This window comes from Erpetoichthys calabaricus, chromosome 2, assembly GCF_900747795.2.
Source record: "Erpetoichthys calabaricus chromosome 2, fErpCal1.3, whole genome shotgun sequence".
NCBI classification, from domain to species: Eukaryota; Metazoa; Chordata; class Cladistia; order Polypteriformes; family Polypteridae; genus Erpetoichthys; species Erpetoichthys calabaricus.
In genome coordinates, this window is record NC_041395.2 from 281,144,379 (window position 1) to 281,163,536 (window position 19,158).

The following is a 19,158-nucleotide window of genomic DNA, read 5'->3' on the forward strand; positions in this document are numbered from 1 at the left end:
GTGCAGGAATCAAGAAACAGGACAGGGCAGTTGCTAGATAACGACATTGTAATGTGTTTTCCTGCAGAGAAGATGCAGTAATGTGCCAATGGTGTTTTTTGGTGCGTCTTCGTGTAGAACATATGTAGCATGTCACATTTTCAGAAAATATACTTGGTTCCTTCAAGGTTATTTGAACAAGAGCCATAAAACGTAATGATTTTATTGGTGTGCTGTAGATTAACTACAAGGAAATGCATACATACTAGCTACAGTATATTCCTTATTTTCTGCCCCAAGCTACTTTAAAAAACAAACAAAGGTTTGAAATTGCATTTGAAATAAACTTTAGTACCAGTTTCTCAAACCCATATTTGTTTTGCTCCTCTATAATTGGATGGTTGGTACAGTTTGCAAAGTAGCTAACGTCAAGGCAGCAGCATGAAGCAGTCAGCTTCACTGCAGCATATTAGCTCCAACGTCTTGGGCTGAGGCCTGGGCCTTGCAGATGCTCCCATTTTTTTTTCTGTTTTTTCTTCCACAATCCAAATGAGATGAGTGTGATAGTTTAAAGGGGACTGTAAATTGAGTATCAGAGTTGTGGTGCCCTTAGGTGGACTGGTATCCCACCAATCACTGACCACTGCCCCTGATTAAAGGAATATTAACTTCTGTTTTATGTGTTATTTACTCCATACGGTCCGTGGTAATGGTTGACAAAAAAGTTTGTCATGTTTTCATGAATGATGGAGAAAACAAAATTTCTCCTACAATTGGCATCTATTGAGACCAATGCTTGACCACAGCAAACAATATACAAACATTCATGAAAGAATCTCCCATCAAGTCATTCAGTTGTACTCTCATAACAGGCAAAACCCATGAATTTTTGGGTAAAATACTGTTAAATAAATATTTCCAGAAAATTAGGGCATTGCATGCAGAGGAAATGTGTTCATGCGGGATCAAGCTTGTGGATGGAACACCTGCCTCATCCCCTTGTTCATTGGACAAGAGTCCTGTCTTCAATTCAGAATGTCTTCTATCATTTTTGGGTGGAGTATTCCTTAAAAAAAATTATTGGATGGATAAATACACTTAGGAGCTGTGGGGAGGGATGCATTGCATCTACAGTGTCAGTTGTTATTCATTATTGGAGTTTTGTGATCTCTTAGCTATAAATGTTATTTAGTGCTAACTAGTGCTATAAATAAACATAATGACAGTTGCTGGAGTATTGTCAACAATGCTTTTACAGTGTAATTGTTTATTTTTTGCCATTTTCTCTTTTAAACATTAATTACATTAGTTTTGAGATTTTGTGAACTGTTAATAAGAAATGTTCATTTAAAGTAGAAAGATAGCAAGGCCAAGGTTTTCATCAACAGAAATCAAATTTATTCAGTTTAAGGATTTTTCCTTAATATTCATGCATCTTCTGTGCTCCTAAAATGAAGAGAAGAGACGTTATCAACAGTTAGAAATGCTGTGGAATTGCCGGTTGTAAGCACAGCTGCACCTTTTTAGGTATTGACTTTATTTTATACCACCATGTGGTAGATATTTAATGTAAAGCTATAAACCACTGAAACAAAAAAAAACAACATTTTTGGTGTTTGGTGTGACATGAGCTGACCTTCCTAAGCAAATACACCATATGGCCAAGGGTTTGTGGACACCTGACCAACACATCTATATGAACTTGTTGAACATCCTATTCCAAAATTATGGACATTTGTATGGAGTTGCCCCAGTTATCTATAATAACAGCTTTCACTCTTTTGGGGAGGCGTTCCCTATGATTTCCTAATGTGTTGTGGGGCGGGGGTATTTGTGCCCATTCAGCCAAAAGACCATTGGTGAGATGTTGATGTTGGACGAGAAGACCTGCCTCACAATCATCATTCCAATCCATCCCAAAGGTGTTCAGTAGGGTTGAGGTCAAAGCTCTGAGCAGGCCACTCAAGTTCCTCCACATCTTTATGGACCTGCCGTTGTGCACAGGGGTGCAATCATGCTGGAGCAGAAAAGGGCCTTACCCAAACTGTTGCCACAAAGTTGGAAACCCATGATTGTTTAAAATGTCTTTGCATGCTCATGTATTAACACTCTCATTCACTGAAAGCACGGGGGCCTAGCCCAAACCCAGACAAACAGCCCCAGACCGTTATCTTTTCTCCTCTAAACTTTACACTAAGCACAATGAAGGTAGCATTCTCCTGGCATCTGCCAAACCCAGATTTGTCCATCAGACTGCCAGATATTGAAGCCTGATTCATCTCCAAGGAACACGTTTCCATCCATCCATTTTCCAACCCGCTGAATCCGAAACACAGGATGAACGTTTCCATCATTTTCATATTATGAAAGCAACTATGTTCTTGGAAGCCTTCAATGCTGCAGGATTTTTTGCAGCCCTCCCCAGATCTGTGCCTCGACACACTCCTGTCCCTAAGCTTTGAAGGAAATTTCTTCAGCCTCTTGGCTTGGTTTTTGTCAGCTGTGGACTTTATTTAGAGAGGTGTGTGCTTTTCCCAATCATGTCCAATCACTCGAATTGACCACAGGTGTAGGTGTGGAAACATCTCAATGATGGTCAATAGAATGGAATGCACCTGAACTAAATTTCAAGAGTCATTCCAAAGGGCCTGAATAATTGTGTCATTGTGATTTTTCAATTTTTTAATTTTTAATACAGTTCAAGGAATTTTTAATATCCTGTTTTCGCTTCATTATTCTGATGTATTGAGTGTTGCTTGATGAGGGAAAAATGAATTTCAATGATTTTAGCTAAAGACTGCAACATAGCAAATCATGAAAAAGTGAAAGGGTCTGAATACTTTCTGTCTTAAGAAATAATTGGGTTAAGTGTGTTTACCAAAAGGGAGATTAGATGGGACAGGTTTTGAAAATGGGAGCAGGCCTTTCATCCCAAATATGGAGTGTAACAGCACCTCGCCTGTCCTGTAGTGACGGAGCATCTGGTAACAAACACAGGCATGCCCTGGGCCAGAACCTGTAGACGGCAGTGTCAATGTAAGGCAGGATCCAGAATTCAGTGGGGCAGCAGTCACAATCTTACCTACCCTCACACTCGCACAGACAGAATTGACATTTACTGTATCTAATGCACATGTTTATGGGATGTGAGAGGAAGGCTGGGGACAAAGAGAATGTTCAGGTAGCATAATGGCAATAACCAGCCTAGAATCTGAACTGAATCTGAAAAGGCAATGCTAGCTAACATTAGAATAGATTACACCATGTTATGGCTATAAGGACATTTTTTCTATGTGGACCTTGGAGTTGGAAATGAAAGTTAACAACGTTGTTAAAAAAAAGTCCTTCATAATGCTAAGTGTTGCTAAATGTATGCTAGATCAGCTGTGTTTTAATAATAAACATCTACCGTACCTTTTGCATTTCCTTTAGCGTGTGATCATTCTCCATTTGTAAGGCTCTGTGATGGATTAACTTCCAGTAACTGCTCTCCTTTGCATTCTGGTACTAAAAAAATGAAATACAAGAATTCACAGAATAGAAATTAATAATAATTGTTTGGTTCTGCTTAAATCCCAGTTGTACCAAATCATGAGACTGCAGTATATAAACCCCATCCTCATGGGAATTTATTTTCAATTATATGCAAAAGGAACAAACCCAAATGAAAGGCAGCCATTATCACTTGTTAGGAATTTATGAACACAGTTCCTATTCCTTTTGACTCGGGCACAAACTATAATAACGCATTTTAACTGCCAAGCCGTAAACTTGGAGATACTTGGAAATGAAGCAATGTGAACATGTGGGTTGGGCAAATAACTGGGTTTTGAGATCCAGTGATGAGAGCAGCAACTAATAGGCAAGCATATCTTGGCATGGTCTTCTGCAGTATTTCTGACATTGTAATCCATCCATCCATTTTCCCAACCCACTTATCCTGAGCAGGGTCATGGGGAAACTGGAGCCTATCCAAGCAAGCATCAATGCCAAAGAGATGGATCAAAATGTGGTTCTAGATGAAGATTAACTCTTGGCCAAAGCCCATTTAGCTTTCTGGCTCCGACTCTCTGGCTCTCACTTCCTAGTTCTCTTTATGAAGTTACATCAGTGATCGCTTTCCAATCGCACTTCAAGTGTCACCTTTCCTCTCTTGCATTCTTTCAGTTATACCTATTGATGTATTTTAACTTGACCCTTCTGTAAGTCAGTGTTATGATCTGCCAAGCTCTTTAAACACATGTTGAAGGGAACCTCTAAAATCTAGCCTCAGGCTTCAACTGAGGCCTATGAATCAAAACAGGCCCATTCCCTAAATTCAAGAAAAAGGCTAACGGCCTGCACAGGACCAAAAGAAAAATAGGGAAGGCCTTAATATCAAAAGTCTCATTGGGAAATATGGGAACTGTCCAACGCTCTAACCTTGTTGAAAAAAGTTATTTTATACTCTAAAGATTTATTTAACAAACATTCAAAATTGTTATGACACATTAGTGTCAGATAATATTCTGAGCACCTAAGCTGATCAGGAGACAGAAGTGACAATGTCAGAGCCATGAAAGACACTCATGAAGACAACCAAACCCTTTGGGCGAAAAGAAGAGCAAAGTCAAAGATGAAAAAGAGTTCAAGAACTGAACGCCAGATTGAGCAGTGGGCCTCCTTTGAAGAGAAACTAAGCGATGCTAAATGTTGTTCTCTTTCTCCGACTGAGGGATGATTCCTAACAGAATGCCGCTGAATTTATACCCCAGTTCCGTTGACATCATGAAAGTGCCGACTGTAGTTATGTAATGCATTCATGTAAACAAAGAATAAAACAAAAGATAAATCAACACACATACAAAACCTCCCTAATAAATTCTCCTTAAACAAACTCACAAAATAACTCCAAATTTTAATGTGACCAAAACTGGAATAAAAACTGAGAGGGAAACAAAGCAAGGTTGGAGTAAGATCTCCCACAGGCCCCAGGGTGTCACAGCCCCCATTAGGCAAATGTATAAACTCACATATTATGAGCATCACATACAGTAAGTCAATGATAAATTAACTACAGCTTTGAAATAGAAAACTCCTTCAGAAGTTTATATTGGGTCAAATTCAGGGTCCTTCTTGGTCTATTCCTGTATTACAATGAATGCAGGAAGCTAATTGACGAGGGAAACATCACAATTACAGGAAATCAGCTTTTTTATGATAGCACAGCTAATGAACATCAGTTGAAGAACATTAAAAGACTTCCTCCACTTTGTGGAAACACTGAAAATTAGATACTGGCATGGAGTAAACGACCGTATAAGGAATTCTCCATTCTTGTTTGTCATTTTAGCATGTGTCGTATCTCCTGCAGTGGTCTTCTTCTCTTCCACATTGTCGCTCACATCTCCGTCACTGTTGTGGGACTGCACATTAGTGCTAAAGCTGCTAGAAGCAGCCATATTAACTGTTGCCTGACTACTTGTAAGTTCAGGCTCATTAGTCTCAACTGCGATATTTACAAGCTAGTTCAAATTGTCATTTTGTTTTTTTAATTTATTTAATTTTATATATTTAATTTAAGCTGCAAATAGTCAGGTATAGTTTTTGGCAAAACTGTGTCTCATGCTTTTCTCTCTTTTTTAATTTCCCTTTTTCTCTTTTGCATTGCGTTAACACATCCAATGGATAATCTCATAAAAACGACCCATTAGACACCTGCTCTGATCACACCATATTGTTCTTTTAAAGGCATTTTATTTTGTTTTGATCTTAATGGCTTATAATTATGAAGACCAAAGTGGGGTAGTGTGTGTGCTGGATAGCGGGTTGCCATGGGTGTCTGTCATTGGAAATGTGGACTTTTCCTGTTATTAGGCTTTTTTTTCCCTTGGTCTCAAATTGAAATGCAATACATCTGCTTTGCTTTTAATTATGACACGCAAATCTGGGGATATGAATTAAAATGCTGGATTTTAAACTGACACAAAAACTGTTTCCTACAGTGAAAAGCAATCAATTATTTGGTTGATATGTTACGACAACACCATGCTAAAATTAAATTGCCCACTTGCATTTCAATGTAGTAAGCACATTGGATTGCAGTTACTTTTGGCACGAATAGTCCTCCATAGAATCCAACAGAATTTGGTTTGCCTTGAATTTGGTGAAATTGTGGAAATGTTTGTGAACTTCAGCAAACTCAGCAAAATGCTTTAAAGTCAGTGAGGAAGGAAAAAACTGAAGTAGTTTTGAGTGGATTATAATGGTGTAATGGTCTTTTGAGTGTTCTTAATGGCTACAGAAATGTCTTCTAACTATGCTGGACTACTTATTGTAGCCACAAATGTCACCTGATCTATGAGGTAACCATGCTAACCAATGTACCACCATACCTGCCTGAGATGAAGTTAAAAGAATTAAATATCAGAACAATACATTATCTTGAAGTCAGCGGTAACAGGAGCAGGAAGCATGAATTCACTAAGGCTTTCCCCACAGACTTGATTGCAGGTATTCACCTTTCTCTGAAAAGTACATTTTGTTTATTGTTCCCCAGATACCTTTGCTCATTCACTGCTACTACAACCAGAGTGCAACACTAAAGCTTCATTCCTTTCTGTTTGTGTCAAATACATGGCATGCTGGGTAATGTTTTTAAAGGGGTGGGCTCAGTGCTAAACACAGTCTACTACACTATTTTGCCAACTTATTCCAAAGAGAACCATAGACTCATGGAATGAGTTACCAAGTAGTGTGGTAGACAGTATAACTTTGGTGACCTACAAAAGTCAACTTGATGTTATTTGAGCTTTGTTGGGTTGAATGGCCTGTTCTCGTCTAGATTCTTGTAATGTTCAATACATCACAGGTCACATACAAGTACAAACAAAAAGACATTACATTTAAGACACAAATACTGTTTTGTGTTGAAAAGTAATGTGTTTTGTGTTGAAATGTATTTCCAAAATTTTCCAGTAAATTTTACCCTGCAAAGCATCATGGGGCACAGGGAAAAAAAGTTCATCTAAGCTGACTGCATTGCAAATTTAAAGGAAAATGTCTAGCAAACAAAATCACTGGTTAACACAGCATGTTCAATGCAAAAAACACTTTGGGGAATTTTGCCAGTGAACACCAGATATGGAGGTATGTTGTAGTTTACTGATTTTCTGGATTTGAGTAAAAAAATGATAATTTATAATACAGTCCTTCCAGATCCTCCTTGGTGATTCAGGGTGTACAGATTTGGCCTGGAGTATGCAAAGTGATGGAAAAATGTACTCCCACAATGATCAGTTCTAGCTCCACTACTCCCATTAAAAATTTAAGAAATATATGAATTAAATGTGCCAATGACTTTGAAATACAGAACTGTGCAGACACTGAATGTGGAGCTTAATTTAAACAAATGAAAATGCTTTCATGCAAAAGGAAAACCTTTGATAAAATTGTCTGTCTAGATACTAGTACACTGTATGCAAAACACTTTGAACGCCTAATAAAATTGTTAACATTTCCAACTAGAATATACACAGAATAATTTAAAACCCCAAAGATAATGTTCTATCTATCTATCTATCTATCTATCTATCTATCTATCTATCTATCTATCTATCTATCTATCATACAGGGACAGATTTCTTGGTGTTTTCTCACATACGTGCAATTGGGAAACAACCTAAGGGCTCATTTAGCTGTAAGTCCACCCCTGGCCAAAGGCTGGCGCTCTTACCTAATGTTTCTTCTCTTTTTTCATGTGTAGCTTCCTCTCCACCAACCTCATAACCCATGCCACCAACATTCACTGGCAGTCTATTACTAGACTTGCATCTGAAAAGATGTTATTACTAAATGAATGTTAATCATTTTGTTCCTCCAGTTATATGTGGTTTGCCTATGGGGGCCCCAAATTTTAATGCTCTATCTTATGTCTTTTTATTACAGTACAGACTTAACATCTACAGAGGACATCTTTAAGTGCCACTGTATTGTGCATTTGTAAGAACTTAAGAGAGCTGATGAAGCTCGATTGATTAGATTAGATCAAAGATTCTGCCTCAGCTACATACAGCAATTTGGTAGTTTGCTCCAGGTGACGTACGTTCCCCTTAATTATCACTGGTGTTACCAAATGTGTGATTCCCTATTCAGTTGAAAGAATTTGGCTGAATCACTTTTATCGAACCCATTAAGAATTCTAAGAAGGTCTCTATGCAGCCTTCTCTGTTCAAGGCTAAACAGATTAATCTCCCTTAGCCTGTCACAGTACAACAAAGCCTTTGGTTATGGGATGCATTTGGCTGCTGTTGTCTGCACATCTTCTGGAGTCTCATTGTTAATCTGAAAAAAGTTACATTTTCTAGTTTTTCTCTTTTCGCCACAAGATGCAGGCATTTTTAAAAGTCTAGAGAAAAAGGATCAGACCTATTCCAGGATGAAATGGCATGAGTTAGTGTATGAGTCAAGATGAGCAGATCATTTATAATTTAAGCAAACAGAGACAGAGAAGAGACATAGAATATAACTGGCAAACGTGAAGTTTGTTACTTTTAACAGCAATTCCTCAAATAAAAATCAAGCACACACTGTCTGAAGGAAGCCTGGGTTTTGTAAAGGATCCATCATTGACTTTGAGCAAACCGTTGTGAAGTAACATAAATCAAGTGAATAACTTGAAATTATATAAGGAAAGCGAAACCTTTGGGTACAGCGCAGACTTAGAAACTTGTTGGCAGTAAAATGAAGAGTGGTGTGGTGAAGCATTGCCATTATTCTCTTTGATTATCTGAAAACCTTAACTTCGATAGTTTGCTTTTTCTTCTTTGTTGACAGTGAGATGTTAAACACTATATATCCACATTATTAGAACAAATGAAAAGGATGCAAGCATTTTGATTCCTTGCCCTGATATTCTTCTGTATCCGTATAAGCGTTTCTGTGGTTTTCTTCTCGCATCCCAAACACCAGCTTGTTCAGGTAATTGGCTGCCCTAAAACGGCCTTCACTGTATGTGCGTTCTCAGGTACCTGTTGGAGTTCTGTGCCCAGTGCACCCAAGATCCTGCCTTGACAACCTTGAACTGGATTAAGCTGGTTCATAAATTGTTTAAACATGGCTGGACAGTTTATAGACTGTATGTGATATCTTAAAGAAATGCAGAAAACTTAGTTCCCAATGTTATTCTTTCAAAGTTTAAATATAAAAATAAACATTTTGTCAAAGCATCTCACACACTACTGTATGACCATTGAAAGACTTTGCTTCCCCTTTCCTGAAGATCTGACTAAAATCTCAGGTGACATTTTTGTTGGTCGACCCAATAATTGTGAACAAGCTGAATGTGAGCGAAACAGAAAGTGGTTTTTACTTCATAAAGATCCGTTGTCTCACTAGTAGTGCATACTCACCATAAGGAGCTTTGCTTTTTCTTTGTTCATCTGCCATCTAAGCTGATCTTCTTCTGTTTGAGCAAGTGCCATACTTCTCCTGATCTACGAAATTAAAAATAAGCTACCTGTTGGCCTTTCAAAATGCATAGTGAGATCTGAGATTTCTTTTTGTCATTCAACCATATAAAATAAAATTCTTACTTGATTAAGGTTTCCTTCTCTCAGTCTCAACAGCTTGTACTGGATGTCATCCACTCTGTTTTTCTGTTTTCGCCATTCATACTCTGCTGTGCGAATCTGGTTGGACATTGAATGCTCGGTCTCTGCACCTCTGCTCACGACTTTCTGGGGAGAACATTAATCCATGAATGAATTGTTTGAAAGGCAGACACATCCTGGGACTTTCCTAATGGGTCATCATAACCTTTAAAGGAACATGCAGATAGATAAATAAAACAGAGGTGGATAAGGAGTTCAGGAAGTGTACAATGATGTGTAAGAACACAAATAACAAATTAGCGTGTCCTGTAATAAGGTTTAAATCCACTCTGGAAAAATCATCTGCTGTATACCTTCACCCTTTTTATAAAATGTTATTATTTTTTTTCTATACTAGCTTTCCTTTACCTAAATGTGCATTTCTGGCCTTGAGATTTTGAAACTTGCTAACTGCCTCATATCTGGGACAAGTTCAAGAAGGAAGCCAAACATACGGCCGTGTGACTGGCTGGAAGAAGACATGAAGGAGGTTGGCATAAATCAAAAGGTCTTGAAAAATGAAACTTGTGGAAAAAAAAGAAAACCAAGTAAAAGGCTAGGAAGAAGAAGAAGACAAAGAAGAACAAGAAGAAGAAGCTATTCAGTGCAAATTGTACACTTTGTGAACAGCTACAGAAGAAACTAAATTGATGGCAAATTGTATATCTAAATATCTAAAAGAATAAAAGTTACAGTTTCTTTCCACAAACTGGACACATGAGTTAATGTAGCCAAGTCTTACTAAACAGTGCTTTAAGAGCGTGACGCGTGATACGTAATGTGCCGTATGCAAGGCACAGTCCCATGATGTGAGTGTGCGCAGCCGTAAGTCTCTGCAAGATAACGGAAAAAGTTTCTTCGAAGTTCAATGGTATTTCTTCATACCGTAGCATCACGATTTAGGATATCATTAGTGCAAAAGTTTATTTTTTAATTAAAAGCAGCTAATACCATAATACTTTATTTGACAATGGTATGAAACCGTGGCACGATTGCCAGCTGCATAGCGTGTTGTGCAGGTTTTGGCGCGAGGTACAGTATATTTATTTGTATACGCTTTTTGACATGTTCTACATTTAAAGTTCCTATATCTTAAAGACTTTAAACCAAATCAAGAAAAACTGTTAATTTCCTCTGTTTGTAAGGTTAAAATCTCTTTGTGAAGGTGCATATGGTGATCTGAACTTTATATTGATTGTTCTTCACATGTATGTTTGTAAGTTAACAGTAGCAATTGCTGTAAGCCAGGATGCTGCCATCCAAATGTATGCTGTAAAAAAAAAAATAATGCGATAGATAGATAGATAGATAGATAGATAGATAGATAGATAGATAGATAGATAGATAGATAGATAGATAGATAGATAGATAGATAGATAGATAGATAGATAGATAGATAGATAGATAGATAGATAGATAGATAGATAGATAGATAGATACTTTATTAATCCCAAGGGGAAATTCACACACTCCAGCAGCAGCATACTGGTACAAAAAACAATATTAAATTAGAGATGGATAATAATGCAGGTAAAAACAGACAATAACTTTGTATAATGTTAATGTTTACCCCCCCGGGTGGAATTGAAGAGTTACATAGTGTGGGGGAGGAACGTTCTTCTCAGTCTGTCAGTGGAGCTGGACATTGACAGCAGTCTGTCGCTGAAGCTGCTCTTCTGTCTGGAGATGACACTGTTTAGTGGATGAGGTTTTCTGTATTTTCCATTCACTGAGAGCCCACTGCTGTATTTCATGTACTGTTTTAAGTTGTTTTTTTTATTTGACTAATGACCACTATTCTATTATGAAGCAGCAATCAGAATAAAGACCCCAAATAGACCTTTGTGTCCTGTGGGGCCTGAGTGTGACAGGGCAGTTTACATTAGTACTATAATAGCACTTGGCTTTTTATTATTTCAGATACGCTTTATTATACTAATTTTTCAAACGTTTTTACACCTTTACATTTTGCAATAACAGGCTCATTTTCGACATACAATAGCAGGTCATGAAGTATTTTTTCATCAGTTTGTGTGTGTTTGTGTGCATTTTGTTTTTCCATCTCTAATTAAAGCAAGAATTTTGCAGTTCAACACTGCAAAAAATTGAAGCTGCACTGCTGTGTACAATTAGTTAGATTTCATCTTAATGTACTCAACAGTTTATTTATCAGAGTCAGCCTTGTGGTCCTGAATTTTATAAGAAGAAATGGAAAACGGATGGCAGGATAATAATAACCTTTGTAAATATTAGAACTTTATAACTTCTTTTTCATCTTGCTAAAAAACATTACAGCTATTGATGTCTGAATCAACTTTGCCTTTCCAATTGCCCTGACTGGGATGGTAAGATGCCCATCTATCTATCTATTCCTCCATCCATGCTTGTATACATCACAAAGCATGAGAATATATCTTTTTACATTGATACTGTTTAAATAATAAACAAATGGCTAACTTTGGTGAACTGAAGTATTGATTCAAAGCCTATTGAGTAACAGTCCTCCATAGCGTAACCCAGAAACTGCAGATATGGTGATGGCCAGTAAGAAGCGAGTAAAGAAGTAAGTGCTTTCATTAGCATTTATGTCAAATACCTCATTAACTGACACTTTTTCAAACTATCTACGGTATAATTAATATCTACATTTTACATTTAATAACTGATAACAATCCTGTCATTAGTAATGCATTTGCTGCATGCAGACCCCAAGCTGAAGTCCGCCACATTGTCTAAAAAGGGACGAGCAGAGCAGTGCTGACCTGGACACCACAAGGCCCTTTTTACAGTCTACATAACATTTGGTTATTTTATTAGTTAGCCATACCCTGTGAAATAGCAGATCGCTTACAGTCCTGCCTTATGGAAAATTACATTTGGATTTAGCATCACTCTAATTTAGAGGCTGTGTTATATTTGTTCCTACATGTGATGTTCTGCAGAAAGCTTTAATCCTTCAGTGCTTTACTTTCAATGAATCATCTATTGTTTCTTCCTTTTAAATAGCCTACTGTATGTGCTGATTTTAAGTTGCTCAAAAATGAAAACATTCTTGTTTGCTTTAAGAGTGCTGACATGAGTGCGTCTTACTTCCATAAATTTAATTCCATGCTCTTGTTCCTTGTGCTCGGCGCCTCCTTTGGATTTGGGGTCTAATCCACTCTTCTTCTGAGGTCTCGACATGGAAGTGAGTTTTGGCATAACAGTCTCTCCCTCTCTCCCTCTTACAATAAAGGGGTGTCTGTATCTGGTTGAATCCACAAATCCATCTGGACCACATTTGCGTTCTTGTTCTCTAGCAAATAAGCACAAATGTTTCCAATTAAAGCTGTGAACAATAATGGTGTGTTGTGTCATTGATAGTACGCTTGCAAATACAGTGAAAATGATTTATACTTCTTTAGACAGAGCTTATTTCATACACTTTATCAATTACTGGATTTATCTGAGCCACAGCATTGTACTCTTTCAAACCTTTGCCTAGTAGTTTTGGATGAATGTGACATGAGCTAAGGGTTACTGGTAACAGTAAACCTCCCTCTTTCAATGCTAGATAATCATTTTTATGATGTTCTTCGATACAAAACAAGTAACATATGAATGCAATTTTTTTTGCTGGAATCACCTCTATATTTGGAACACATCCAGCAAAATTAAAGCTAAAAAACGGACCTGAAAATGTTTAAGAGAAAATCATGTAGAAAAAACGAATTATGGAAATCTCGTGATCTGTATCTCTTGTTAGCCAAGAAATTACAAACATCATGGAACTAATCATTTAGAAAAGTATTGTGTGTCTCTGCTGTTACACAGAGACATGGTCAAAATATTGCATGCATATGTCTGTGCATTGGCTGTTGCTGCCTCCCACTCTTAGGATGGGGCAGGCAGTTAGAGGGTCTGGTCACCCTTGTGGTTAAACCTTGACGATGACCTCATCCTGCACAATACACACCCTTTTCATTTTATCTATTTATCATCATAGTTCACTCCGCCACCTTGTGCTAAAAAAACTGGGAAACATCCGCAAGGATTTCTGATGTCTCTTTCTGAAGTAGCCAAAAGTGTTTCAGTCCACATATTCCTAGAAGTATTCCTCAGGTGACCCAGTGAACTAGCTGAACCCATAAACGTCAAGAAGGGAATCTGCCCCTGCTGGTTAAAAGGGTCCAGTGTATTAATAAGAAAAGGTGAATCTCAAGGAGTTAAATCAATTCCATTCGTCCATTTTTATATCCTACCCACATTTTCATTTTCAGCCAGAGGGAGCCACAGCCTATACTGACCAGTCTGGTCCATAAAGTCATGCAGACCCACTGACATGAAGGTGGCCATAAGAGTCACCATCCATCTTAGCTAAATGTCTTTGATTGCGAGCATGCTTAAATGCTGTAAGGTTCAGAGGCGCTGTTACTGCTGTGTATTGCCTCTCCTAGTTAGTTTGTATTACTGTAAGTCAAAATTGTGTCAAGGCTACAGTTATGAAGAAGTTAGTCAGCTACCCAACAGATGATGACTTACTGTTGAGGGTACTCATTTCAGTCTGTTAACTAAACTTTATGGTGTTATCATACTGAACATTATTACAAAAGTCTCAGTTTCTGTGCTTGAGGAAACAGAAACAGTAAGACAGCAGCCTACCGCAGTGGAAAGACCTTCATTCTGCATAAGTTGCTCTAGGGTTGGAGCTACTGGGGTGGAAGGCGACAATTGCACACTGACCTAGTCACAAAAAGGGGTTCTATATCAAGTAAGAACATGCATGTCCATTGAGGAAAAAAATGTTTATAAACAGCAATATAAAGCACTGCGATCAATTTATAAAACCCTGCCATTTTATGGGTAAGTGCTGCCATGAGTACAGATCCCCTCTAGCGATTTAAAATGAAGTGACTTCTGCATAAAATCACTCCTAATTTTTGGAACGTAAGTAAAAAAGTTATTAGCCCAAAATTGACTAATAGTGGTGCACACGCCAATCAAGGGCAGATCTACCATCAGGGCCTTCTGAGTGCATGCCCTGGGTACTGTGATGGCAAGGGGACTTTTCAACAAGACCTCAAATCGATGAAACGGTTGAGTACCCCCAAGTAGAAATGACTAGTAGAGATAATCTACCAACCTATCCCCCTACCAAAACAGTCGTGGAAATGATCAAGTATCTGTGAGTCAAAATGACCAAGGGGATGATCAAGACTGCACCGAAATCAAAAGTGAGAAATACAACAATGCATTAAACGGCCTAGTGTCTGAGTGCTTATTCAAAGACTCTCTGTTAAAGAGCTAAGTTACCCAGGGACCTGTTGGGATCTTGATCCTGCCTTGACGCCAATTTACATTTGAGCTAAAATTTTACAGATCCAAACATTTCAATTGATGACATGTGCAACCCCCATTATTTAGAAATGCAATAATGTCCAGAAGGTATGAAATCTGTTCATCCATTCAGTTTCTGAACAGCTTCATCCAATTCAGTGTTTCTTGGATCTCATTTATAAAACTTTGCATGGATTCAAGTGTGAAAATATGCCTATGCCAAAAAGCAAGAAAATGTGTTTGTCCAACAAAATAACATTTTATAAAACCTGGTGTAGAAGCATCTCTGTGCAATTTACCTCTATATATCATAATCATGTTGTGAATGCGTGTTTGTGAACAAGCCTTGAACCACCTAGATGCCACCCTGAAGGACCCACATATGGACTGTGCTAATCAGCCTCATACATATGCAGTCACAATGCTGCAGACCTTCATGTGCTGGTAGATAAACCTTCTTCCTGACACATCTGATTGCACCAAGAGCATGAGTGGCATTGTAGCGCCTCCCCTCTGCATTCTGGGCATCAGGGAAAGGCGTAAGGTGCCAGCATCTGGGCGGGTAGTCACTATCACCTTTTGCAAGTAATAGTGTGATTGCTATTACAATGAATACTACAGGCCATATGAAACACTGAGAGTTCAGCCAGTTACGTTATCGATAAGCCAGACACCACGTACAGCACCATCACACTTGTCAAAGCTACTGTACCTTAAAATAAATGATTCACAGGTTGACCATGTAGGCCACCGAGATATGACGTTTGTCAGTCTCATCTTGTCATCACTGATGAATTGTACATGAAATGGAATGTCACTGCTTACAGTTAACAAAAGCAGCTTCTTTCTCACTAGGTGCCCTTATTACAATATCAGCCAGCTATTATTATAACGCATGTTGACATGACAAACATATTAAGCCTCAAAAGTGATGAATATCATGTAGAGATTCTATTTTGGTTCTCTTTTAAGACAGTCAATGCTGCATATCTGCACTGAAAAACTGGTTGATATCAGTTGATATCAGTTACCTGTTGTCAACACGGCAGGGATATCTCAGCCAAGCTTCACTCCGTCATGCCGATGTACTGGAAGCCAGTAACTGACTAGCGAGGGGCTCCATTCAGTTTTTGTAAGGTGTGTGTATTCATACATAAAACATAACATGTTTTTGGTAACATAACACGGTAATTTGCAGCAGTGTCTGGTTCTCCTAATTTAATTCAGAGCAACTGACTGCACTCATATGAATTATTATACGTGTGAGTTGTCATGTAGCTGGTTTGGCTGTATTTTCCTACTTGATTAAGGGTGGCGTCGTTTCTCACTTTCTCCGAAATGTTGCATACGCATGGGTCAGAGCTGCTATAAATATATGCAGGTTTTCCTGTCAAAGTTTACTGTTTTAATTCCTGACTTTTTCATGGAAAGTTGTATGTGAACAATTTGGGCCTCTTTCTGTATGTACACAAATTTTATACATCTTACCCCAGGTGCCTATCCCAGTACAACTGGGTGAAAGGCAGGAACAAACCCTTGACAAGGCCTCCTTTCATCATAGGGTGCACTGATGCTTCGCCTACACTCAGTCCTACAGGACCGTTTGAGAACTTGCATGCTTGAAAATTAATCTAAAATCTACTACTTTCTGATTTAGACTTTATAAAATTTTATTATTTTAGTTTTTTCAGATTGCCATCCTCCGTTATGCTTAATTCTCTCAGTTTTTACTTGTGAAGCCCAGTTGCCCAGCACCTACCTATATCACTAGGGACATTTGTTCACACAGAGGCATGTTAGACATAACCAGCTTAACTTTGGGATCTAAAAAATGCAGAATATCCACTTCGACACAGGGAGAGCATGCATTAAGTGAGCAGGGCTGGCATTTGAATCCACCCTTATGAAGCCGTAAGACAACTAACCACTGAGCCATCTGACACATATACCAACAACAGATAAAGGAATCTAAATAACAAATAAAAATGAAAGTCAGAGTGGCTGTAACGATGTGCTCGTGTTATTAACTTTTTAAAAATGCCATCTACTTAGCCAACAAACACCGCAGAGAGTGACTGATAATGGAAATGCATCTCTCTCCTGAAGTATCCTAACAAATCCCTCTGCTGATAAAAGCCGATTAGTCAATTTGTTCAATCGAAAGGAGAACACAAATTCCTAAAGAAATCTTAAGCTTAAGAGTTCAAGTGTGAAATCCTTTCTGTAAACATTGGGTCAATAGCATTCGAAATAAGCCTTGCACTTGCAATTTGTTCAAAACAGACAACACATTCCTTTCGGAGTTATTTTCTAGGCAGTCACAAAATAAATGAAGCAACATACAAAAGGAACCGGGTGTACTCCTTGGCCATTTCATCGCGGCTCTGCATCAGCCCATTAAACCGTTCAGACTGCTGGATTAATTTATACCGCTGGCTCATCTTTGATCTTCTTCTTGTGTTTTCATACTTATAAATGGAAATCTGGACTGAAGCAGGAAGAAAAAACAAGTGAGAAATTATTGACTTATATTTAATTTAAGTGGGATGTTAATTTAAAAGGATCACATCATAATAACTTTGATTAATACGTCGTCATAAACATTAGCAGAGTATTAGCTCACGTACATTTAAAGATGTCAATAAACAATAATTCATGTATTGGTAACAATTTATAATAACCTTCATTAAATAACCTTAATTAATTCTTCTTTACGCCTTTACCAGTCATTTATTTAGAAGTTGTTTTGCTTTAATTAATCTAAAGTTGTAACTATTCACCTATTGTAAAGGTCTGAAAATAAGACAAAGCATAACAGGTGATTAATTATTTCCAAGTTATTAAAAAAAGTCATTTAAAATTAATTATATTCATTTTGTCCATAAATTAGATACCTGTGTTAGACAATCTGAAGATTGCTGACAAACAGGATTTTAAATCTGGTAGGGAATGTCATTTGATTGTATAAAAAAAGACTTTGTTGTTTGCCACAATGTATTACCAGTAAGTATTTAGTTTTGACTTTTAACAGTGTGCACAGTGTAAAAAAATCTATATTTCATTTCCTTATGTGGTTTCCCCTACACTGGAATAAGCAGAGTGAATACCTTATTACAGGCAGTTAGGCTCAAAACAGTTCAACTTGTTAATACATTTTGTGCTCCTCTGTCTCAGTTTTCTCGAAATACTTCCTATTGCACTTCACAGCCTACTTGTTTGTAGTTTCATTTTAAATACTGTTTCAAATAGTCCCTTTAATTTGATTCTGTTATTTTGTTAAATATTAACTGGATGTCCTGCACACTCAGCCTGAGTAAAGTGCTGCCAAGATGTCTGGAGCTCAGTCCCCATTTAAATCGGCCAGTTAAAGACAGCAAATCCCCTCAAAGGAGCACCGAGTGGTCTTACCTTGAAATGGAATGACAAACTACTCCAACTTTGATTTGGCACTTCAGGCTGCTACTTATCGTCTCCGACTTGTGAGTTTGTTTTCTGTTTCTTCTTTTGTCTGTCTCCCATGGCGTCACCCTGGTGACAGCACATTAATGTACAGAAGAGCAATTCATCAAGCCATGAAAGGAGCTCCAGAATGGGGGGGGGTTTAGGGGAGGGAAAGAGAGGGGGGGATGCTCTCCAATATTAAATCTGAAAAGTCGAGAAGTACACCGTTTGATGAGTGAATGTAACTTTTTTTGTTGTGGCTGAAAGTCCACTTGCTGTTTTTCTTTTACTTTGCTGTGGAGAAGAAAGGCGCATTCCACCGCTGTAATTTACAGCCAAGGGCGTTTTGTCTGACGGCAGGAGTTTTTTTTTTTTTTTTTTTTTGTATCTTTTTAAAAGGCAACGGCTTTCTCCTGCCTGTATTTTGTTGAGTTTTTAATTATTGTTTTACTGAAGAGCCATTTTCTGGCTGAGATAAACTGTTCTCATGGGTAATGCCCTCTAACGCCAGGTACCCCAGCCAGTTTGTATCTTACACAAGACATCATTTTCCACAAAGCATTACTGTGCATTTTTTGTTTTTTTGATTTTTGGAAAACTTTTTTAGTTTCATGTTATGCACAGTATGCAAGACCAATGCAAATGGACACTTGAAATACTAAGATGAATGGTAATCAAGATCCATGCAAACTTCGTGATCATTGCTCTGGCCTGATGTCCACCATTCAAGCCGCCTTAAGACCAAGTCACTCTGAAGGTGAAATGAACTAATAAAACATTAAGAAAGGAAAGC

General features: G+C 37.9%; 1 protein-coding gene across 1 annotated transcript; it reads right to left on the reverse strand.

Moving 5' to 3' along the window:
• Positions 1-1,354: 1,354 nt before the first annotated feature.
• Positions 1,355-18,477, reverse strand: LOC114647103 (uncharacterized). The gene is made up of 7 exons (XM_028795633.2): positions 18,333-18,477; positions 17,268-17,412; positions 12,699-12,903; positions 9,552-9,695; positions 9,369-9,452; positions 3,394-3,486; positions 1,355-1,425 (listed from the first exon to the last, which is right to left on the reverse strand). The coding sequence occupies exons 2-7, from the start codon at positions 17,363-17,365 to the stop codon at positions 1,381-1,383; spliced, it is 669 nt and encodes a 222-aa protein (XP_028651466.2). The 5' UTR covers positions 17,366-17,412; positions 18,333-18,477; the 3' UTR covers positions 1,355-1,380.
• Between the last annotated feature and the right edge of the window lie 681 nt (positions 18,478-19,158).

Excerpts from the sequence above, each read along its gene's own strand:
- LOC114647103 (XM_028795633.2), bottom strand. The coding sequence starts at position 17,365 with ATGAGCCAGCGGTATAAATTAATCCAGCAGTCTGAACGGTTTAATGGG. Across the intron at positions 12,904-17,267 it reads GAGTACACCCGGTTCCTTTT|AGAACAAGAACGCAAATGTG; the intron begins GTATGTTGCTTC and ends CTTATTTGCTAG. Across the intron at positions 9,453-9,551 it reads GAGAAGGAAACCTTAATCAA|ATCAGGAGAAGTATGGCACT; the intron begins GTAAGAATTTTA and ends TTAATTTCGTAG.